Source organism: Pundamilia nyererei, unplaced genomic scaffold (genome assembly GCF_000239375.1).
Source record: "Pundamilia nyererei isolate P.nyererei 1_Seehausen unplaced genomic scaffold, PunNye1.0 scaffold00006, whole genome shotgun sequence".
NCBI lineage: Eukaryota > Metazoa > Chordata > Actinopteri > Cichliformes > Cichlidae > Pundamilia > Pundamilia nyererei.
Window position 1 is genome coordinate 1,951,859 of NW_005187407.1, and position 24,888 is coordinate 1,976,746.

A 24,888-nucleotide genomic window follows, 5' to 3' on the forward strand; every position below is an offset into this window, starting at 1 on the left:
CACTTAGAAACTGATATAGACCAGAAATGTGAATTAATAAAAACAGAAGTTCAAGATTTAGTAAAAAGTGGCATCATCTTTATTCATCTTATAATTTGAAAATGGGGAGTCTACAGCATGGGCACATGGAGAGCAGGAAACTGCAGGGACAATGAGGTTCAATATCCTTTTTTTTCCCCTCTTCTCCTTCCAACGTTCTAATAAAATGCCAACAAATTTCTAGCTACATTTTTCCCCATTTGTGAGGAAGGAAAAAAAAAAAAAAAAAAAAAAAATCAAAGATTTCAGCTGTTTCATCAGACAACTGCTATATTCACACAAATCCCAACATAAACATCCCAAAAATCCTGTCTGAAAGGGTTAAGTCCCCCACAGCTCTCGAAAATAAAATAAAAAAAGAATAAGCTTACGTTCTGCATGTTGCACAGAGTGGTAATGTAGTACAACTGGGTGCGAAGGAACCAATATAGACTACAGAAAGCACACCAAACCCACACACGCCGACATGTGCTTACATGTACGCACAAAAGATAGATTTCCACCAAGTCACAAACACACACGCGTCATTTAAGAAAAAAGAAGAAGAAAAAAAACACAAAAAAAACAAAACACAAAGCCATCCAAAAAATAAAGGTTATGTTTATTTCTGTGAAAAGTCTGAAGGATAATTTGTTATCTGTGTTAGAAAAAAGCAAGTGTGTATCTGATAAACTAATGGATTACACTCTTAAAAATGCAGAACATCTACATTTTCTCTTATGCACAGGAATGTTGGACATTTATTTCATTAAAAAATACAAAAATAAGATTAAGAAAAAAAACAAAAGACACCCACAATCCAGAATAGTCTGAAGGTGATGTGCTGGGAAGGGCAGAAAGGTTGAGGAAGGAGGGGCAATCTCATTCTTCTTCACTTTGAGCCTCCTTGGTCTACAGCAAATGACCAGAGTACTGCTTCACACTGAAATAAAAAGAGTGAGAAAATAAACAACACACACAAGAGGGGGGGGAGAAAAAAAAAAAAAAAAAAAAGAAACGTTGCACATTGCAAGCCAATGGAATTGTAAATATGAGTGGGAGCATGAATGTGGAGTGGAAAGAGACAGCAAATAGGTGAGAGGCAGAGGAAAGAGAGGATGAAGATGTGACTGAAGTGCCTGAAAGAGAATGAGGAAGACGAGGAAAATAGCAGGGTGTGGTTAGCCCTTGTGTCTAAGCAGGTGCAGCACACTGAAAGGGAGGAAGGAGAGAAAGGAAGAGGGAGGAAGGGTTAGTTAGCATGGCAACACTACCCTACTCAAGAGAAAGGGCGGCAGGTCTACAGCTGTATTAGCATTCGGGCAGTAGCATCAACAAGGAAGTAGTGTGTATTATACGTGCCTACTGGTTGCCAAGGGAGACAGAAGAGGAGGAGCCTGTGCTATTTGGCAGACTGTGATTTGTTGTCGGTTGCTCTAACTAAAAACAACAAAATCACTAGTCTTCCACACAGCAGCAGCCAGGGGAAGAATCAATCCACTCCCTGCTTCACAGTGAAACGGCTCTGATGGCAAACGGACTGTTTTCTTTTTTCTGCTTTTTTTTTTTCATAATAATTTAACAATCATATTTCAGGGGACAGATGTGACAGTCAACGAAATATGCCTATCACATCAACCCTTAAAACAAAAACAAAACAAAAATAAACATGTTACGTGATATGTACAACAGCTGTTAAAGCTTGTCTGTTCCGTCACAGCCATTTCATGTAAGAGGAAGGTTTGTACTAGTTGCACGTTGCATGGGAAGAAAGGAAGGGGGTTAGTGAAGAAAAGACAGCAGGCAACAGAATTTCAGAAACCCAACGAAAAGTGGACTAACAGAATGTAATTTCAATATAACATATTTACAACCTCAACCAAACCTTTCCCCTATTAATGTGAGGTTCAATGAATTGAGGGAAAGTTAATCTTTCACACATGAGCAGCTCTTCTCAGCATAAGTAAACAAGAATGCACTTTCTGAGAGGGTTGCATTATACTTTTAATGATGCAACCCTCACTCATGAGAGGTCAGTTGACCACTGAACAGTTTGACTGAGGTTTTCTAAAAGTTCAAAACTAACATTACAAGTTACTGAGCCTTATAAACACAACTTGAAGATATAACTACCACTAGCATGCTAGACCAAGAATTTCTAAATCGAAAACAGGATAAAAGTCACTGGAATATACCGAGCCCATGTCAGGACTTGCCTGTTCTGTAGGAGGTATTGGGCATTCTGGATCTGATCCTGGGTGCCAGAAATGGTAATGATTCGGTCCTCAGAACCTTCCAGAGGTTCATCAATCTTGATGGAGGCCCCAGACTCATGGCGGATCTGTTTGATCCGCTGGCCTCCCTTACCAATGATAGAGCCAGCCAACTGTACCGAGTAAAAAAAGAGGGGTGGTGAACAGGGCGCGGGCAAAATGTTAAATTATTTTAGGTTCTGTGACTAAAGGTGCGTGTAGGTTGACAAATCCAAATTGGAGACACAAAACACAGAAAAGCTTTACTCAGGAAAAAAAAAAAATCAATGAAAATACATCTTGAAATTATTTTAGGTAGTGTTTAGTTCTTTAATAAAACCAATAATTGGACCTTAAATGACTTGTCTACTGTGGATATTCTGTTGGCAAATTTTAGCTGCTGCACACCTAACAGCAACTCTCACACACACAAAAAATTAAATGCCACTTAAATGTCATAATGATAATGACAGAGTGCAGATAACATGCTTGGATTGCTATGTACAGTTCCAATCTTTATAATATGGGGCACAGTAGACAAATAAAACAGATCTTCCTTAGGTGTAAGTTTACAGTTCTATATTGTCATTCACTCACATCTTTAGGGATCGTCACTTGTGTGGTAATGACAGGGCCACCCATGTCGTTATAGGAGCCACGACCACCTGATGGCAAGAAGAAGAGGAAAGGTAAGAAAAGGTGGAAGAAAAAAAGAAAGAAAGAAAAAAGCAATCTTTTCTAATCACGTTGACTGATGAAGTGTAGAGGCTCACCTGACTGGTAGCTATCCCATGAGGAACTGTTATCTGAGCAGAAGAGGAAACAAAAAGAACACTCAGTGATCACCACCAAGACAGGCCAACAGTTGTTCAAATGACCCCCCTTGATACTAAACTTAAACCCATAAGTGGGTACATATGGCAAAGAAATCAAGAAATGTGTTAAATCATATTTAAATCTCTACCTAATCCTTAACATTTGCTGGAAACATGTTTAAAATCAAATGTCATTGCAAACAAATTTCTTTAAAATTCACAATACAGATTTAAATTAATATCCCAAATTCATTAGCTGCAATATCCTTTTAGCCCATTTATATTTGTAACATATGAGAAAATTATTGTCACCACACTAAATTATTAAGAATTCTCCAACCTGTACTGTTGATTAAGACGTTAACAGCATTGTAACCACATCCTTGTCACGCAATACAGGATGTTTAGCACTTACCATATCCTCCGCCACTCTGTAAGAAACACACAGAAACAGACCAGTTACATACAGCACAATGAAGTCCTTTCATCTTTACATCCCACAGATCGTACGCAAAAATGCACGGATGCTGAAGCTGCAGCATCCATGGAGTAGACTAAACTAAAAGCCACCCAGTATTTCATCCATAATACAGACTCCTCCTCCTTCTCTCCCTCCATCCCCCCTCCCCATCTCTCCTTGCATCTCCATCAGCCCCCATTTTCAGCTGCTATTCAGCTGCTGCTGTCACCAGGGCAACAAGCAATTCAAATAGCTGTTGCTGAGCAACGGCAGGCAGTATCCTGCCAGCTCTCAGAGAGGGAGAGGGAGAATGAGGGAGAGAGACCTTCCAGTCTGTCAACAAAGCATTATTAGTGCTTAGCAACCAACCACGGCCACCCCCTACCTCCCTACCCTTCCAACATCCTCCCTCACTTTACAGGAAAAACAGGCTGGCCGTGAAAAGTACACAGTAAGAGGGTAATTATAGCTGATTATTATGGGGTGTCTCCGGCTGTGGTGATTACGGTCATTTGGTGGGATGGTTTACACCATGCAAAAGCTAGCTTGGATCCATGGCTCATTTGAGTGTATGCACATTCATTTGCACGAGTGACGACGTAATGTCAACTAGAATTACCACCTTGTTATTTTATCCTTCCGCCAACCAATCAAATTTCAATTTACATCCTGCCCAGCCCTGCCTTTCTGTATGTAAAGTTATCACTTAACCATTTAATACTCTTTGGCATTTATGATCAGTTCCATGGTTACATAATTACACAATATATAATGAACTGTTTCAAACTATTTTTGATCTTTGGCCGCCAAAATGAAACCAGTTCATACTCTAGTTCAAACAAACTTGTGCCAAATTTTAAGAAATTCGCCTCAATCAGACAGACGTACAGAAAGAAAACCTAGAAACAAATCCCTCTGGTTATGGCAGTTGATCACATGCTGACTTGATAAACCATTATTGTCATGACAGGATAATGGGACAATCACAGCATATTGTGTGGCGACAGGACCAACAAGTATGCTAGGTTGTGGACGCTGGCACCCAATGAGATGCTAGTACCAGAGCCGCATGCATTTAGCAAAGGGTCACTAACCATGCTATCGCTGTAGCGATCCGGTCTGCCTCTTCTGTCACTGGTGATGGAAGGGAGGGGTGGGCAGAAACACAGAGAGAGGGAGATGTGGGTTGGGGTGGAAAGAAATAGAAAAAGCTTAGAAAAATGCTTGACAACATTCCAAAGAAAATTTCTGGTCCAGGTCAAACTGCACACACACGCTGAGCAAGATTACAGTATAAACACATTTCCTCTCAGCCATCTTCCCACACAGTAACAGGAACAGCTCTGACAGTGTTATGGTGAGAGGAGTGACAGGTGGTGGTGATGATGATCAGAGCCAAGGGCTGCTGAATTTCCCCCCCCTACACGACTGAGCTAAAATAAAGAAGACTGAAGAAACACATTTGGATGTACTTTGTACTTTTTCTTTTCTTAAGAACATACATGCACAGATGTTAATGTTGTGATAAAAGTCTCATCATAACTTAATATCATGTAGTGCTTTTGCTACACTCTTTCCCCACGTTTTGTTAATAATAAAAAAGTCTTAGAGATATCATCAACAAGGCTACTGTCAGGGTATCATAATAGCTTTGTTCTTGTTTTGTCATCGCTTAGATTTACTTACATTTTAGAATTTTTAATAGCCCCGCCCATAGTTTGACACCCAACATAATTTGCTTAAATTGGTTTATTTCAGGTTGGATTTAAGAGTCCAAAATGAAGCAAAATTATACATCTCTATATATTAAAAATATTTTTAAATCAAAAGCTGGCATGTGAAAGCATACCTCTTAGCAGGGGCTGTAAGTGACAAGCATCACATCAGCACATGACCCTCACACACCACCACAAAATAACCATCTAATGAGTAGCACAATGAATGTGTTACCATCACAAGAAAGAGCTTGTCATACAGTGTTGCTGTACTGTCCTACAAAGCACTCCAAATAAATGGGCTGAACATGTGAATGAAGGTTAGGGTACTAAAAAACAAACTGTAGTATTTAGTAGTTAGCAATACGAAAGAAGAGTAAATCTTTTAGTTTCTCAAAAATGAGCAGAAAAATGTGTAGAGCAGAGGAAACATGTTGGGATACCTTAACAATTAATTTTCATAAACTCCAGACAAATTGTCCATTTCATTTGTGAATGTAAATTTAGGCTTTCAGCAGCAGCGAATCACTCCAAACACAGACCGATGGGCAAAATCCCACTGGCGTTAACATGAAGTGAATTACAGAACATCTACTTATAATGTGACAAATGCAGATAATACAAACCAACTGAAAATCAGAATGTCAAAGTATCCCTGTTGAGATTAGTTAGGAGGTTTAGTCAAAGGTTTAGGGGCAGAAACTTACTTTGACCTCTCATCTGAGCCGCGGTACGAGTCATAGTAACGATCATCTCTGTGGGCAAGATGGAGATGGGGGTCGGCAAAAACAAATAAACACAAAAAAAAAAAAAAAAAAAAAAAAAAAGAAGATACAAACACACCCAGACAATGATGAGCACATACACTTAATGAAATGATAGCCACTCAATAACATACAGAATACTGGACTTAGTTCGTCTTACACAAGACAACTGAACCAAGTTGACCCTAAACAGAACGCATCTGAATGGAAAGAAGGCACCTGAAGAGATTAAGCTCTGTATATGGACATGTAGGAAAATGAGCAAGTGCTCTTGAATATAGAGTTGCTGTTTTTTTAACCTATCAAACTCAAGAAGCGCTAAACAGGCGTGAAAGGACTCAACTTCGAACTCAAATGTTTATATAGAGATTGAAAATGTGACGTCATTCAGGGGTAAAACCGCAAAGGATTCTGGGAACTCGTGGCAAGAGGTACTAGAGCACGCAGGCTTTCAATTGAAATTACATTACACAGCAATAAAAAGAAACACAAAAATGTCAAGAAGCCGTTGTATTATTAACTGCAATAGCCGGTCGCATGACAGCCACGGGAAGCCGACGGGTAAAGAGATCGGTTGTTATCGGATTACGTCGTTGAAGAGAAATTGTTTGAGCAATGTTTCCGAAGTAACAAAGAGGCGACGGATGGCCTGGATTGCAGCCATTCAAAGACCAAATATAACGTCCCAGAACCCTCCAGCTCACATGTTAGTCTGCCCCAAGAATTTCCACAAAGGTCAGTGTTTTGTAGTAGTTAATACGTCATTTTCATAACATAATTGGTGATATAGGTTACAAGCAAGTCTGGCGCTGAACAGAAACTGTCGCACTATGCTCCTTTGTTTATTGTGCATAAATAGTGAACTGTACTGACATAATATTGCGTTTCGCTTCTGTTATTACCATGGGACATTGACAAAAACATACTTTTATTCACAGGATAAAACAGGTTTTTTTTTGTATCACTAATTGCCCAGTACGATTACAGCATACAATATTATTGTCACTGCTACATTTCTGTAACGCGAATAAGAAATTATTTCCACTACTATTTAATTATTGTTGAGCTTAAAAGTCCTATTAATAAACGGTTAACGAATGTGTATTTATGAAGACGATTTATGAGACTGGTAAACTTATGATACGTACGATGGTCTTTCGTTCTATTTTTTCCTCATATCTTTTCTTTGACTTTTCATCAAGTCTGTCTTTGTACGGACCGGCATTGTTCTCCTTCGTTTTGTACATAACTTTTTTGGGGGACAAAGAAAGAAAGTATCGGAACCGGAGAATGAACGTTTTGGGATTCTGCAAATGCTTGCGTTTGATGCATTGCTTTGCCACGAGTATCCAGCATGCAATGCGCGAAAGTCACGTGGTCTGTCAATCTCTATAGTCATTAAGCTCTATAGTATTCAGCAAATCAGTGAATGCTTACAAGATGGGCAATGTATTCTTATTATAACAAACTCACTTAAGAGGGAATGCCTTGGGACAAGACTGATTTGTGCACAAGAAAAAGCAAAGTAGGGGAGCAAACTGCATGTTATCTGTGCTCATCTCTTACCCTCTGTGTGGGTGTCCCATTGGCATGTTGCGTCCACGGCTACTCCCTCTACCAACCCTACTCGGATGTGGTGGGGGAGGACCTCGGCGGGGGCTCATTTCATCGTAATCTCGACGTGACGGAGGCATGGGTCCCCTTCCCCCTCTACTTGAGGGCATTCGGTCAAAGCTGCGCTCTCCATGGCTGGACCGGCTACCGCGCATTGGGAAACCTCCCATTGGTCTGCGTCCACCCCCTCTCTCCTCAAACATCATGGTAAAACCACCATATTCATACGTTTCGTCGTAGAAGTTGGGGTCATAGGGCTGTGTACGGCCCTTTATGGGAGCCTGAAACAGGGAAACAGAACATTCAGGCCTGCCCAGAGCGTCAATTTAATTTACAAGAAAATAGAAGGATCATGTGCAACAATATTATTATTTATGTATTATTTATTATTATATGGTTTAAGTTCTGTGAAATTATCATGGATTTCATATTGAATTAAAACTCCCCACCAAACCTAAGGCAACTTAAAAAAAAAAAAAAAAAAAAAAAAAATTCCCATAGATCAGCAATTTTCAATATATAAATAGCCGCAAAGATAAATACATAAATAAACTACTCCAGAATAGATAACCTTACTTCAGATATGAGCTCCAGCATAGTCTTGATACACTCCACCACTCTCTCCGTTTTACCACCAACCAGAACTACACGGTCTGTCGACTGGGGACAACACTCCTGAAACAGCTTGATGCTGGTCTTTGTGTTCTGGAGACAAATACAGACAGACACACACACACACACACACACACACGAATGGACAAAGAAAACAGATGCTCATTTAACAAAATCCCAAGGCTGTCCATTTATTAGGGAAAGACAGATGAACAAAAGATGGCATTTAAATCAAGTCTAAGAATAATATAAAATTTACAAACATAACAAAAACAAATCTCCATTTTTTTGAAGATACCTCACGCAGCTCCTTGATCTTGGCTCCCTTCACTCCAATGATAGAACCGGCCAGGCTTTGGTGGATCAGCAGACGGAGCTCACAGTCAAAATCCATCCCATTGTACTGCTGGTACTGCATGGGACATTTAACATATTCAAACCATAATACAAATTTTATACATCGTTACCTCATACACCGGATTGCCAATGGGAACACATGAGCATATTCAACCTGAAATGTAGCTTAGACTCTTAGAGGGAAAATTCTAATATTTATTCTTTAAAAAACAAAACAAAAAAAACCAATTAATGGTAGATAGAGGCACATAGAAACAGTGTTATACATAGTCACATCAGACTGCCGACACATGCAATCAGAAAGCCTTTAAACCAGTGAAGTTTGACCATAAAAACTACATACTGGCAAACACGCTCACACCTACAACAAGCATATGAAATTTTCAAAGCAACTCACATTTGCAACAACTAGTTTTGCAATAACTTAAAATCAGAGGGGGAAAAATAAATAATTAAATAAAACGGGGGTATAAAAGTGCTCACCTCTTCCAATGTTGGAATAATCTTCAGCAGGATTTCTCCAACAGTTTCAATGTCTGCACTGATGCTCAGGATGCTTCAGAATTCATCCATGCGTAACAATTAGAGGGTGGGGTTGGGGTGCCGGCAAGGCATCCCAGGAGGAAGGGAACAACATTTTAGATTATAGAATTCATACCATCCCCCTTTTTGCCATAGAAAAAACTGTCAAACACCAAATAATGATTCAATGAGACTAACACAGCTAAATTAAATATTTGCGTCCAGTTTTTTTTTGGTTTTCTAAACTTTACATGTTAGGTCAAGGTTGTTTTTTTAACCTCTGTAACTGGCAAAAAGCTGGCACCCAAACAATGCAATGAAAAGGAAAGTCTTTGTCCAGAGAAGGAAAGCAAAGAGACAAAATTAAAAGGACCCAAAGAAAAGTGACTGCATTTGGTGACCACTGAAGAGGGGAGACAAGGGAGGTTTGAGGAGGAACTGGCAGGAATGAGCACCAATGGTGCCAAAGAGAACTCTAAAATCTTAAAGCAGAGTTTGGTGGATGCAAACCACAAACATTTTGACCACAAAGACCCCAAAATGCGCAAAACAGTACGTTTAAAATCGCAGAGGAAAATCAAATAAATAACCCCATCGCTTTTTTTAAAAATTACACGCAACTTTTTTTTTCTTTTTTTAATATAAATAAATAGTTTGGACAGTCAATTTGTAGTTAAAATGTTGGTGTCCACACCCACCTAGTGACAGTACAATAAACACTAGTTACTGAGGAGGAAAACTTAAGCACAGTTTTTACATGGGAGCAGAATGTTGGCAGTTGAAGAGTAAAAGAGCAGATTACACCATGGTAAATGAAGTCTGCCACCACTCGAGTTTGCTTTGTTTGCTTTTTAAGGGGATGGAGGAAGCAATAAATATAAAATCAAAGAATGCAAAAATGAGCAGGACAGAGATATCCTGTATTTTCAATGGCTTCAGCAGTCAACCAAGTTCAGATAAAGCAGAAGACAGGAAAGGAAAAAAAAAAAAAAAAAAAAAACCACAACACTTGAATCTCAGCTTGCCTTTTGCATTTCAGAATGGATGGACTACTGTAGTTTATCAATATAAAAGAAGGGCTTCATAAGGAAGGAATGAGATGATGAAGCAAGTGAGCACATGAAACTAACAAAAATTAAAAATAACACCAGTATATCCACTCTGAAAGGGGGAGGGAAGTGAAAACACGAAAGATAAAGAGGATAGATGATCAATTTAAAAACAAACAAACAAACAAACAAAAAAGAAACCACAAAAACACACGGACATATTGCACAGATTATAGCAAAGATTTAAAAAGATAGTGGCAGAAAAACCCTGACAACACCAGCCTAAGTTTAAATGCTGACGTGACTTTAAAAATGGCATATAAAAGGTTGTTCACATGGCTTTTACTGGATCAACAGGCAGATTTGGACATGAAGGTATTTAGGCATTTTGACTCAGGCTAATATATTGTATGAACAGGTAGTTTAAAAATACAGTGACTGGACAGAGGCAGGATGACTATTCATCTCTTCTTGTTTATTTGACCTGTAGTCAGGCAGTGAGAGGGAGGAGCTTAGGGACATACCGCTCAGGCCCACTGCTGTCTGGGACTGACACACTGGCTTTGTACTGGGCGTGGCATGGGCAGGGGCCAGGGCCATTCGAGCACAGATGTCAATCAAGTAAGGCGCCCATTTAAGGACAGGGCACGATTATGGGCAGGGCCAACCAGGGTGTCAGGTGGGCGGGCGCAGGAGGGGCCATCCAGAACATGGGCAACAGAGGAGGAAGTGGGCAAAAAAGTAAACAGTAAAATAATAAACAAGGGGAGAGGGAAGAGGGAAGAGGAATACATTTTTAATATACAGGCTCTACACTGTTCAAATGTTACTTTAATTTGATTCTCTCAGAGATTGGTTTGTCAAAGAGAGAAAAGGAGGAAAAGTGACATTGGAAAATGGGTAATGGCATATCATTATCATGAAGAGTTCAATGTTGGGGAATAAACCAGAGACAGTGAGAAAAGAGGGGGACAACAAATTGCTGAGGGCTAGAGAAAGTCAATGAAACTCAATGAATTAAAAACTGGCCTGTTTGTCTAAACACAAAAAAGAAGGGAAAAAAAAAGTTAGCTTGAGCAGCAGGTGACCTTACAAACTCAGCACTGTGCTCATAAATTTAAATTAACAGGAGCACCAGTGTTTCCACATCAGCAGTGTGACAATAAATTATCATTGTGAAGAAACAAATGGACATGAAATTGGGCCTTTGTGCCTAGGGATAGTTTAGCTTAGATGATTACATAATGTTTATGTGAGAAGAAAAAACAAAACAAAAAACAAAGATAAACACAACCCCAACTGGTTTGTCAGAGGACCTAATGAACAGGAGGCTTAGAAACTTTGCTTCAGCTATGCACTGCCTTGTTTACATGTAAGAAAATACAAAAGCTAAATATTTAAATATATTTGAATAGCTATTACTGTAAAAAAAAAAAAAAATAATATTTAAACAAAAACTGCTGTCCCATAAGAGAGGCTAGTCAGGTTTTAGAGGCCAGTGGAAAGAGAGAAGGAGATAGAGATAGAAAAACTATAGAATAAAAAATTAAAATCCTAAACAAAATTAAAATTCAGGCTGCATAGAATAGATGTACTCACGTCTGTACGCAGGGCTTTGATGTTTTTGCCACCCTTCCCAATTACAGCTCCTGCATTCTAAAAACACAGAGAACAGATAAGAAGAGTAAATATTAATTATGGTGCTGCAATTAAAAGACATTACAATTAAATGTGAGGAGAAGTACTTTATGAATATAATGAAGCCTGGAAATTAATTATTCAAAAGGCATAAATGTAATGAGGAGAACAGAAAGAAAACCATGAAAAATACATTTAAAAAACAAAAAAAACAAAACCAAAATGGTCTGAGTAGGAGACATTGTCAGTCTTACTGAAGGGCTACCCACAAGAATGAGACAAAAATATAAATAATCACATAAGGATTCAACATGAAATGTGAAATGAAAGAGAAGCTGATTTACTTTGCTCTGCAGGAGGATGCGAAGCTCAACCATCTCATCCGAGTTCCTGGAGCGCTTGAATGATTTCTGCTCATCTGCATCCTCAGCGGGGCGCTTACCTGGCAAAAGGAGATAAAAACACAGCATGACAACACTGCGCCAGCGTGCACATGCACACACACGCTTCAACAAGATAAATTAACTATTCAGTCGAAAGAGAAAAGTGATTTCAAACTGTTCTCCCATTATAAGCTAAACATATACAAATCTCCCTCTGCACATCTAAGAAAGAAAAGACTTCTTTTAATACACAAACACAATTTTAAACATAGACCAGTGAATATTTAGATCCCTTACTGTAACATAAAAAAGCAATTACTTTAATCTCCAAATACACAGATTTGCCAACCGTGTCCAAAATCTGATGTATTTAAACAACATGCAAAACTTTAAAATAAGGTTTTTACCGTTAGTCTCTGTGTTGCTGAATGAAGCCTCTTCTTGCTGATCAATATCTGTCTCCATGGTCTTCTAACAGAAGAATAGAAGAGCCAAACACCTCGATCAGGGATAGAGATGGTAGCAATTGGGAGGGAGAAGCAGAAAACTGGCCCCTGTGAGCTGAGGTTTTTTGTTACCATTGTAAGAGCAAGAAAAAAATGAAGAAATTAGACAAATCATCTGAGTAAAGTAGATCGCAGGACTGACATGGAAGAAACTGGCCGATCCCAGAGACTCACCGATATTTATTAGGAGAACAAGGGCGTGTTGAGAGGCGGAACTACCGGAGCAAGAACCAAACAACTCCTGCGACCTGAAAGAGAGGGAGAGGCTAATTTAAAATACTGAAATGATGGCATATAAATAGAGAGCGCGAGAAGACAGTTCGGTAAACACCAATGATGGGTTTAAATTCTTATATTTTATCTGAAGTGACCGATAATCAACTAAGACCACTGTTATCAGAATGAACACCGTTGCTAAATGTTATCAGCTGTAATGTGATCACGCACGGGGTTTGTCTGGCTGAAGAGAGGAGAAACCGCGACAGCTTTATAATCAGGAGTTAAATAGTTAACACTAACATATAATGGCAGACCAAAAAATAACTTATTGCTAAAAACAACAAGGCGAGGGTTGTTTTTTAAATATAAGTAATATATACTATATTAACCAATAGCAGCCAAAAGATAGTGAACTGGTGACCAAATCGAAAGTAAGCTGGTCCGGTTAAAGCTAACATAGGGACCATTGCCTAAGGTGCGGTTAGCCGTCGGCGGAGCTAGCCAGCCCGCAGTGAAACGCTTCGAGTTCTTGCGCTCACATTGGAATTTAAAACTTCCCTACTACTCTGCACCACTTAGCTCTTCAAATGCGAACAGTAACGCGACACGGCTCTAACGTGAACGAGTTGCTAAAATATAACCAATCGATCAATACAAAGAGTACACTAAGTCGCGCACGCTAGCAGCTAGCTACTTTCGCCATGTTGCCTTAATTTCGGTTCAGCACATACGCAGCCACGCAGAGCGGGTTGCACCAAACAAGCAACACAGTGAGCAAACAAACATTAAAGGCGTAGTTCTCATTATAGTAGCCGTGCAGTTCAACAACAAAAAGCACAAATATATATCTTCAAAACACAAACCTGCAGCAAACACCTCGCTAGTTGCCTCTTCCTTCTCCACCGAACCTGGAAATAAAACGATAAGACGACTCACCGTGTGCTGATTGGCTGAACGGAGAGCGACTCAAGCAGGCGATAAATCCGATTGGCTACAACGAACGGCAATCACGAGAACCGAGGCGGTACATACCAGTCTGTTTCCGGACACGGATCGACTGTTAACTGTGGCCCTTCTAGTTATTCCAGTTTAGAAAGATGCAATTTGCAAGGCTAATGGTCACGTTTTTCCGACACGAGTGTTTGGTTTAAGGCCTTCTGTTGTGAGTAGGGACCTCTGCTGCTGGATGCTTGTGTTCAGGTTTGTTATATAAGTAGGCTGGGTTAATCAACTTTGGCGCCTTTCTACCTACTTGTGCAATACTTGATGGACGAGTCTGCCCCCGTGCTTCTCAGGTAACATATACATACCAGCTAAATGGTTATAAACACTTTTATTTGGTAAAGTTTTTCTTACCCGATATCCCTTTCATGCTCTCCAACAGCAGGGCTGGACAATGTTGGGAAAAATATATAATTTTTCTGATATTTTCGCAGTCCCGATTTGATTTGAAATGCATATTCTCAAAGCTGAATTTCATTTGTTTTTCATACTTTACGTTTAAAAGCACAACTGCATGAAATACCTGCAAGACATAAACATAATTTTTGTAAGGTAATGATAATGATAAAGACATCCGAAATATTTGTCGTAATTGAACTGTTTTCATTGGCGATTTCAATTTAAAATTAATAAACCGTTCAGTCCTGCAACATCTGTTTACGTCTGCTTAAGATCATGTACAGGGACAGTGTGGTTACCTTGTTCAAATAACCCAAGAAAACAATCAGATACAATAATATTATGTTCTTGTTATAAAACAGTCTTTTCTAAATGGTCCCAGTGGTTTGAGGGCTTTACAAAGAGACTAGTGTACAAAAAAGCTCATCCTGCAATCTAGTGAGGGTTAACATTCAACACTTTACCTTGAATTATTATTAATTTTTTGCCCATTTGGAGTACTCACTTAGAAAACAAAATAAGATAAACTGCAAGGCTAAATTTATTCTAAGAGGCTTCATTTAAAAACGAACATGTTAAAACACAGCTTAACTATTAATCCGTCATGGGTCACTGGGGACTCAGCTCAGGGATCATTGTAAATTAAATGTAGAATTTTATCTCTTCTCATATTTTGCACTTACAATACAGTCAAGTTAAAACTACATTAAGTAAAACAAACAAACAAACAAACAAACAAACAAACAAACAAACAAACGGTGCACTACAGATAACTACTGTGTTGCATTTTTTTTACCTGACCACCACCAGACACCTCAGCTATACACTTACATATTTTTGTAAATACATTTTTTATTTTTTTATTCTTCACTACCATCTTAATTAATTTGTTTAGTGTTTACTGTGTAATAGACAGTTACACTACAGTCTTTTTAACCTTTTGTTGTGATTTTGTGTGTGTGTGTGTGTGTTTTTTTCTGCACACATAATTTTGTTCAGTCAATGCATCAGTGACTCATTGAGTGAATGATTAAAACTCTAAATGTGTTATTGAGTAATTAATGAGAAGTGCGACTATGATATGAATACCTGAATTGAAATAATGTGGCTAAAGCAGCTTCAGAATAAGAATGTGGCTAAAGCAGTCTGTATATTCTGACAGAAAGCAGCTGGAAAAGCAGAAGAGAGCCAAATACACTTAGAGGAAGAGATGACTCCTGGGATTCAGGCAGTGGTCCGTGCTACCCAAGCATGGCTGCAGTCCTCCTGGCATGTCCAGGTGCCCTTTGCCTGGCTAGAAGCCTGTGTGGAGTGGCTACAAGGAGAGGCAGGAGGAGAAGCTCATCTGTCACAGCAGCAAACCAACCAGCAGGTAGGCAGGATGTGCGACTGTCTCAGTGTACAACTCGATAGACAGAAATCAAATGCTTTGTTTTTGTCAACAAAAGTCTCAGGATTCCTTTCCTACCTGTTTCTGGATAATTCTCCACAGCTCCAGAAACTCCAGTATAGATTAAGAGGTCTTGTTCCCACTTATTGTCTTATAAGATGTTCGCTCACTTATTATGACATGGGTTAAGTATGGGTCACATGATAGAAGGTGGTCAGGGGGTGGATGGTTACCCCACTTTTTCCTCAAAGATGGTTACTGGCTTCGATGTGTACATGTGGATTTGATGTGGTTCATGCACATTTTATCACTCTTGGTAGAATAACCCAGTCTGAGCTGAATAACATCTGTGACACAGCAGTTAGTTCGGTGTCTCTTCCTTTTTTGCATTCATGTGATCTTCATACTGCAAATATGCAGCTAGCAGAAGGCAAAACTCAAACAACCCTGGGGCTGATAACCAAGAAACAGAAGCTCAAGACCATACACATTTCTATCACTGTTAGCTGAGAACAAGGAGCTCATGCTAGAGTAGGTAATAATGAGCAAATGTGGGTGACTGAAGAGTGAAAGGACACATTCTGGTCTGACAAATCCTGGTTTCTGTTACAACAAGCTGATGGCAGCATGATTCCATCCTACTCGGCGTCAGCTGTCGCAGCTTGCGGTGGCGTCATGTGGGGAATATTTCCCTGTATTGACGCATCATTTGTATGACACAGTGTACCAAAATATTGTTGTCGAACAGCTGTGCTCCTTTTTGGCCAAAGTTGTCTTTTTTTGTTGTTTTTTTTTCCACTACATGCTTGGAAGAGGACAAAGTTTCTTGTTTTTTGTTTTGTTTTGTTTTTTTCAAGGCACAAATCATCACCTCATGGTTTCAGCAGCATGCCGGTTCATTCAAGTGGTCCTGAGATCTCAACTCTGTAGAGCGCGTTCATATTATAAACAAGAAATAAAATATCTGCAGGCATTGCTAACACTACCGACGCACTGAATTCATCCAAATCCCTGTGACATTTCTTTCTTACTCTGTTAAATCATTTTTCTGTAGAGTTTCTACTTTTTCTTCCTGGATCTGAGTCACCGGTATCTGCAGGTAGCTTTGCACTAAAGCTTCCTTTAAAATAAAGGGTTGTTTTAACTGTGTGTCATTTAAAATACATATACATATAACAAAAGAATAAATTATGGGACTGGAAGTGAACATAATAGGTCCACTCTATGTGTAACTGCTGCTGAATGACAGTAAGTGAACCAAAAATGAATCTCACTGCTTGATGTGGTTTTTCAGGCGCTGGACCAATGGCTGTTAACAGACCTCAGAGACCTGGACTTTCCTGTCCTGCCTGAAGGGCTCGCTGAAGCCCAGAAGACTGAGCTCAGTGGCAACTTCTGCGTCCAGGTACAAACTTTCATGTTACATAGTTCATCCAGTTTCTTTATTTATTCTCGTTGTTGTTGGGGACAGTTCTGATCATATTTTCAACAAAAAAAAAACCAAATTTAAAAAAAAGCATGTAAAATCAGCAAACAATAGGCTGAGAACAATATGTGTACCAACAGCATAAAACCTGAGCTAAATCACATAAAGGCAAGTCACTCAGCTTTTCACATTGGGAGGGGGGTATTTAGGCGTTCCTGCTGCATTTATTTAACTGACCCGTGATTTTTGAAAGTAGTCTAAAATTGGAGTTTTTGTGTGTATTGTGTGTACATTTGTTATTGTTGTTACTTTTGCTTTTGTGGCTTTTTTGCCTGCATCGGAGAGGGAAAAAAATTGCAAAGCAAGCTCTTGAGGAAATATAGCGCTTGAGTTAATGGTGATGATTAATTTGGGCTGTGCATACAGATAACTCACCTTGCTGGTGACACCAACGCTCGGTTGATCATCGTGCACGCAAATGGAAACATGACAAGAGGTCCAACTCTGTTTTAGGTCGACTCATTATTGGACATCAGTCAGCCGGCGTATGGTCAGCTGCAGAAGTGGAGGGGCACAGATTGTGTCAATGACGAGGTGTCTGCAGTCACACAGACCACCCAGAGGCCCTGGGAAGCCAAACCCACCCGTATGCTTCTACTGCAGGTCAGAGTCTTATGTGAATCATAGTTGCCATTAAAAAAAATCTCAATTGAGTTTCAGTAAAAGCCTTTTGAATGAATGCCTTTATGTAAATAACAGCGTTAACCTTAAAAAGCAGATGTTGAATATGTGATGATGCTAGTTGTCTTCTTGGGTCACAAAAGGGAGATCAAAAATTGCAGATTTAAAACATAAAATTTCATTTTAAAGCTTTGGCTTTTGCATCATCCAGCATCCTGCGTTTGTCTGTGTCTTAGTAGCTTTTCAGCATCTCACAGACAAACAGAAAAACATTCAGGCACTTCCCGTAGAGACAGAGCTTTAAACTGTGTTGTTAATAGAAAATATTGTCTGGACTCGTCTTGACTGCAGTGGCACGCAGTGTGTCCAGCACTTATCTGTGACCAGACTTTATCTTTGTATGTTTGGTTGAGTGGAACAATTCTGCTTCTCTTCCTGACTGAATCAGAGCGGACGGTACCATCAGTGAGAGCATATGAAAGAGTAAATTGCAGGAATATATGAGGCAGACTCTAATTTCCACCATAAGTAATATACTTTTCAGTGTATGTTTTTTTTTTTTTTTCTTTTCTTTTCTTCAAGAACAGTGCAGGTGTTGCTTAGAAACGTTGCTGTGACTTTTAATATTATTTTTAACTGTTTCTCAGACCATTTTTGATCAAAGAGTCGTAGATTAGCTTTGACTAGGACAGGGCAGCCAGCGTGTATAATCATATTAAAAGAAATCGAAATAACAGTTATTTCCATACTGAATCAGTCTACATGGGTTTTAGAGTCTAAACAACCTACAGTGCTGTGGAAAATTATTTATTATTCACAATTTCCTTTTCTTTTCCTTTCTTGCATATTTGTCACGCTGGCATGTTTCAGATCATCAAACAATTTTGCATTTTTAGATAAACATAAACTTAGTAAATATAAATTACTGTTTTAGAACTGTGTGTGAAAAAATAATTGCCCCTAAATGTCATAGCTGGCTGTGACACCTTTGTCACCAAGAACTGCAATCAAATGTTTGTGATAACTGAGTGAGTTGTTCACATCACTGTGGAGGAATTTTGGCCCCTCATCTTTTCAGAGTTATTATCATTCAGCCACACCGGAGGGTTTTTGAGTATCATTGACCTGTTTAAAGTTATGCTACAATATCCAGAGTTATTATAAGACCAGACTTTTTTTTTTTTTTTGAGTCATTCAGAGGATGATTGGCTCACATGTTTAGGATCAAACTGATGGAAGGACATTCTCCTTCAGGATTTTCTGGTAGAGATCAGAATTCATGGTTCAATCATTGACTGCAAGTCATCCTGAAGCAGCAAAACAGCCCCAGACCATTACACTACCACCACCATGTTTGACCGCTGGTACGATTTTATTCTTCTGAAATGCTTTTAGTTAGTTTATGTTAGTTTTACACCAGATGTAACGAGACTCAAACCTTCCACAAAGTTCAACTTTTCTCTCATCAGTCCACAGACTTTTTTCCCCCCCAAAATATGTACATACATCCCAAAATAGATGTTGTTCTGGAGTTTCCTGGATGAGCTGTCGGTGAGCTCTTAGAGTAATTTTAGCAGACCATCCACTTCTGGGAAGGTTCACCACTGTTCCATGTTTTCTCCAATTGTGGATAAACTTTAGAAATGGTTTTGTAATCATTTCCAGACTGATAGATGTCAATGTTTCGTTTCTCAGCTGTTTTGAGTTTCTTTAGATTGTGTTAATTTAAATCATTTCGTGATTTAGCAGGTTTGGCAGTAAACCTGGTTGTGGCCAGTCTAATTGAACTCACCGTTTATTTTTAAAATTTTTAGATAGTCATATTTCCCTTATTTAGTGAAATTGTAAATTAAATTAAATATGCTAACTTACACAAATGCACAAATCATCTACTATGTTTTTTTTGTTTTTCTAATTTTCCTTTATGCCTTAATACGTCTACATTCATAAGTAAAGAGCAGTTACAGAGCTGTTAAGTTTTGGCCCAGATATTTCTGTCTAAATCCAAACCCTCACATATTTATGAGAGCCTCCAGACAACAGCCCACGGGGTCTCAGATTACTGCAGAAAATGAACTGAAAAATTCACACAACTGTCTTTTAATCTGTTTAATTCACACAAAAAGACAAACACACTTTTCTTATAGATTTGCATAAATGTCATCATAATCTTTTTATTATTTACGTGTTTTCTGATCAAACATGTTTGATTGCACAGGTGACAGATGGAGTTCAGAGCCTGGAGGCTATGGAGTATCAGCCGATCCCTGCTCTCAGCGCGGCACTCAGGTTAAGGATTGATCTGTAAAACATGTTACTGCAATATCGTGTCTTTTTACTGCTAGTTATTTGAAAAAATTTTAAAGGGCACATGTCTGCCTAAAATGAAATAAAAGTCTTTTCCTCCTAACAATATTGCCTCGAGTTTTATAGAAACACAAGTATCCAAGCACAACGAGAAATGGATGAAATGTTGTTGTTATTGTTAATTAAAAATAAGAACTAGACATTTTCCTGAAATGTTGCTGACTCTTGCAGGCCCGGTGCAAAGCTGCAGCTGCAAGGCAAGATAGTTTGCAGACTTGGTGTTTTGCTTTTGGGACCGTCCAACATCAAAATCCTCGGTGGTGAGGTCGAAGACCTGGTGGACAGGAATAACCAGGTAACCTCTAACGATTTCTCGTACGTTTTGTCTCATTTGTCTCATTTCTTCTGATTTCTCTTTTCTTGTATAAAACTACACAAAGATATTATAGGATTTTGTATAGCAATAAGATGGAGTACACCATACACATTCAGTGGCTTATTTTGATACTGTTGTGATAGGGCAGGGTGCTGTGTCGGACACTGGGACTTCCTGAGCAGGAACAGGAAGGAGAGGAAGCTCCAGCACAACAACAAGGTATATATTAGACTCTGTGTATCTTCAAAGATCATCCATCATCGGCACAATGTGACACTACATACACTTTATTAGAAATTTAGACATTCTGTCTTATATGGCTTTGCTTTTCTTCTTTAATCTAACCTGCCCATTTTTTTAAATTATACTAACATATATGTTGTTGTTGTTTTTTTCTCTTTGTTTTAAGGTAACCAGGAAGTGGATGATCTGGATCTTGATGATGCAGAGCTGTTAGCCAGTCTCGAGGCCCAAGAGGAAGTTGAAATGCTTCAGGTTGAACCTGCCCGAGACAGCGGCTACAGCACGCTGCATGAGGCTTCCACTCAGTCTTCGAGAAGCTCGTCCATCAGGAGCCTTGTCCCAGCCGCTTCGTCCAGGTGGGTGGTAAACAATGTGATGTCTTGACATTTCGATGCTGCAAAGCCTCACTTTGCACTGTCGTAGAAATCGTGGCATTTCTAGTTTTAACATCACTTTTATCTTCAGGGAAAAAAAAGACTTTAAGATGGTTTTAATGCATTCGTCTTACAGCATCTTCACAAAGTTTTCTAATAAAATGTCTTTACGTCGCTGCGGCCGGTGACGAGAACAACATTCTTAACAAATAGGCAGTATACCTACAGCAGGAGGAGAAATCACAGGGTAGATTCAAATGTCACGACAATTTCCGTTTTATTTAAAGTTCATCAATTTCTTGAAGAGACAGAAGCTGCTGAGAATAAAGTGGAACGTACACCGGTCATTTTGAGATGCAGGAAAAAGACAGTTCATATGTCATGATGTAAAATGCTAAGCGAGTTGTGCAGGGTACAATTATTTCCAGGAGGAATGAACTGCAGAGTCACTAGTTTACACTGGCCTCATTGACTTAAACAGAGAAATAACATTGTCTCATATTTAGCTGTTATATCGTTTCAATGTTGTGATGACGAATATTCAAGGATAGGATGATGCAAAGTGTTGTCGCTACAGTTTTTTCAAATTTATGTCTGTGTGAACTTCTTTGTCCAGTCTTCTGTGTGCGCTTTGAACAGTGAGCTGATTAACCCCGATGATTTAAAAGCCCTGTTAACTCAGTCCGACATAATTTGCTGTTGTCTTTCAGAAGTGAACTCTCCACCCGCTCTGACAGAGGTGGCTCGACCCGAAGCAGCAGAAATGGTTTAGACCAGGGTTACCTAAATGATGACGAACACGTGGAAGCTGACCTCTTTGACTCAGTTCCCCCCGATGCAGTTCATCAACAGATCCAAGATCACAGCATGGCAGACGAAGACTTTCCTGACGAAGACTTTGACGACCTTCCCCTGGAGGAGCTGGACAGTGTGATTTTCCAGGAAAATGAAAGTGTCCCCACACCATCTGACAGCAGTTACAGAAACACACCACAGAACAGCAGAATAACAGGAAATCCCAACAGAGCAACAAAACCCCAAGCTGCTCTGTTTGAATCATGCACTTTGAGTGGCTCTGGGCCACAACTTGGGTCTATCAACTCCAGATCCAGCGCACAGAAAAGGGACACTAGAGAAGCTTCAGAGCAATTAACCAAGACAACTCCCGAGCTATTTCTTTCTCCAGCAGCTTCAGAGGCAGCACGTGAATTATATTTGGCTGCTAATGACGAGATTGATTTTGTGGATGAAGATATGGACTGCATTTTGGAAGAGGCAGAAACCAGTGGGAAGACTAGTGGACCAAATGAGATCCCTGTTCAGCTTAGGTCTAGTAGAGGCACCGAGAGCACTAGCTACGAAACAGAAGCTTCAAGATCGTCCAAACAAAATGCTCGGAGTGGCAGCACAGTCCCTCCTGTCACTCTGACCTCTCCACCCTTTACATACTTGTGCTTGCTAGAAAATTTAATGTCCAAACCACTTCTCCACATCATGGAGATCCATGTCAAAGCTTTCATTGTGACTCTCTTGGGAAAACTGAGCAGCAGTAATGGCGTTTGGAGTGTTTCTGCTACAATATCTGACGGGACCGGTTACCTGGACGTGGAGCTGTCCAATGAAGTTTTGACAGGCCTTCTGGGCTTCTCGGTAGCAGAGAAGGGAGCCCTGAAGCGTGACCCGTCTCGGAGAGGTGAGCTGGATGCGGGGATGAGGAGATGCCAGGAAGAGCTTGTGGACATGTGCTGCATTATGACTGTTATTGTTCAACCGGAGGGCAGGAAAGCAATGGTGACCAAAGTGGACCCCGTCAGCGAGAAAACACTCCAGGAGCTCGAGCAGAGGGTGAGGGACGGGAGAAAATAAACAGTGGTTGAGGGGAAGTGGGCGATAATGAGAAAATTGCAGGCAGCGGAAAAGTATATTGCTCTTAGGCAGAGATAAAAAAAAATTGCCAACAAAACTGTGGCAGATGTAACATCACTCAGTGGCCTTGAAAGTTTTCTTTTCATGTAATGAAACTAATAGTTGCGTTGCATGGAAGGAAAGAAATCACGCTAGTTTCAGACTAAGGTAGTTATTTTAATTGGTGATCAACCTGCCCTTCTGCTTCAGATTTGGAGAGCAGAAGGTGTGAAATGATGATCAGCATCCCATCTGCTCCATGTGAATGTGACGTTCTGCCATTTGTCATTGGAGGATTTCATTCATCTATTCATTGTGTTGTTTTCCGCTTAGAATGCGCCGCATTGCTCACAAGCACACTAAACAGATTCAACAAACAAAGGTGGTTATGTGCAAATCAGATCAGACATCCCGGTTTTCAAGGCCCCGAATTCTGCTTAATGCTGAAAACTACCCGAAGAGCAGGGCGAAGTACACAAGATGAGAGGAGGGATGTTGGGGGGGTGGGGTGTTAGTCGTCTGATTGTGGTAATGAATTGCCAGCCGTTGCATTCATTCAGTACAACCATTACTTCTTACTGAAAAGTGATTGAATAGCCAAGGGCAATGCGGGTCTTTAATAAACCCCCTCAGAGAAGAATGAGAGGAAAGAAAGATAAAGGAGAGGCCATGAGCTTCGATTATTTCCGTTCATTACAGAGTCTCGTCTGTTTTCGTCTCTTAAGAACGCGCATACCACAAATTTAATGCATTGTCTGCATTTACTGTATCTTGAACGTTTTTATATATACATTTTTTTTTTGTCTTGCGCTCTGTGACTAATAAAAATGTGCACGTCCTTGTTGCTATGCTTATCTTTCCTTTCTGAGCGTTGTGTTTTTTCCAGTTTAGCTGAATAACGTTATAAAGCAGACTGCCTCACAGATACACCGTGTTTCATTTGGTCTGTATCAAACGCAGCTGTTGGATATGCACTGTTTAAGCACACAGTGTTTAAAAGTATCTCTAATTACTACCTGGGCTTCTTTAGAGGAGTCAGAGATCTCACTTTCAGATGAAACAGTTTAAGAATTTCTGCTACATAAATTACTCAGTGTCTCTTCTGCCTTGTCTACGTCTTCTCTTAGGTGTGATAATGAGCAAAACACGGGTTATTAAAATGTATGTTATATCCTTAGAATTGTGTTTCTGTGGTGGGAGCACACCTGCATGTATATTGTAGTCTTATGCCACTGTGTGCACTTCCATTCAGGTAGCCGGTCTTGGTTCATTAAGAGCTAATCAGCTTGAACATCTAAATCAGGACCCTGCTATGCATGTTGATAGCCTGTTATGTGCTAATGAAGCTGAATTTGGTGGAGGGCTGAGTGAGGAAGGGGGAAAGCAGCAACCCATAGGGAGATACAAGTGGAATAACTATTGGGTGATAGAGTAAATGAACTGAGAGGGGAGTGCTTGTTCACCGGGTATGAAAGCAAACCAGCCGTCTGCTCCCCATATTATTGGGTGGCTGTATGGTGAGTAACAAGGAGTACCCAATACATTTATTTCCTGTTTATATGCAGTCATGCTACAGAAACCATGAGTGCAATTTAGAAGTACCATCAAGTTTAAAGAGCTGTCTCTCATTTAGCTCCGTCACACAATGGTTGTTCACTCATAGCTGTTAATTACCCAGAGCTATAAGAGTCTAAAGAGAACGATCAATTAAAGAAAAAGGTTCAGTTTTGAACACAAAGTTTTAAGGTTTTGATTTATTTACTAAATGAAAAATACAAGTTTATTTCATATGAGTGTAGAGCAAATAGGTCCATCTCATTTATTGACTTCACTGACCCTAGAGAGTCACAGATTACTGTGG

At 39.7% G+C, this 24,888-nt stretch overlaps 2 protein-coding genes across 4 annotated transcripts; one reads left to right on the top strand and one right to left on the bottom strand.

The window, feature by feature from the left end:
• Positions 1–599: 599 nt before the first annotated feature.
• hnrnpk (heterogeneous nuclear ribonucleoprotein K) lies at positions 600–13,865 on the bottom strand. Of its 3 annotated transcripts, none has more exons than XM_005722042.2 (17): positions 13,788–13,864; positions 12,880–12,953; positions 12,607–12,670; positions 12,161–12,258; positions 11,778–11,834; positions 10,703–10,746; positions 9,091–9,163; positions 8,549–8,662; positions 8,215–8,343; positions 7,591–7,919; positions 5,968–6,015; positions 4,640–4,679; positions 3,501–3,516; positions 3,044–3,076; positions 2,868–2,935; positions 2,235–2,404; positions 600–961 (listed from the first exon to the last, which is right to left on the bottom strand). In XM_005722042.2, exons 3-17 carry the CDS (start codon positions 12,662–12,664, stop codon positions 931–933), a joined length of 1,308 nt encoding a protein of 435 aa, XP_005722099.1. In that variant the 5' UTR covers positions 12,665–12,670; positions 12,880–12,953; positions 13,788–13,864; the 3' UTR covers positions 600–930. The 3 variants fall into 3 exon arrangements, with proteins under 3 accessions (XP_005722099.1, XP_013770211.1, XP_013770217.1); XM_013914757.1 differs by having other exon boundaries at positions 12,607–12,760; XM_013914763.1 differs by lacking the exon at positions 5,968–6,015 and having other exon boundaries at positions 12,607–12,760; positions 13,788–13,865.
• A 44-nt stretch (positions 13,866–13,909) lies between these two features.
• rmi1 (RMI1, RecQ mediated genome instability 1, homolog (S. cerevisiae)) lies at positions 13,910–23,839 on the top strand. Its single transcript, XM_005722043.1, has 9 exons — positions 13,910–14,219; positions 15,488–15,697; positions 17,010–17,120; positions 17,655–17,804; positions 20,041–20,111; positions 20,361–20,484; positions 20,649–20,724; positions 20,915–21,104; positions 21,833–23,839. The coding sequence occupies exons 2-9, from the start codon at positions 15,536–15,538 to the stop codon at positions 22,986–22,988; spliced, it is 2,040 nt and encodes a 679-aa protein (XP_005722100.1). The 5' UTR covers positions 13,910–14,219; positions 15,488–15,535; the 3' UTR covers positions 22,989–23,839.
• The last annotated feature ends 1,049 nt before the right edge of the window (positions 23,840–24,888 follow it).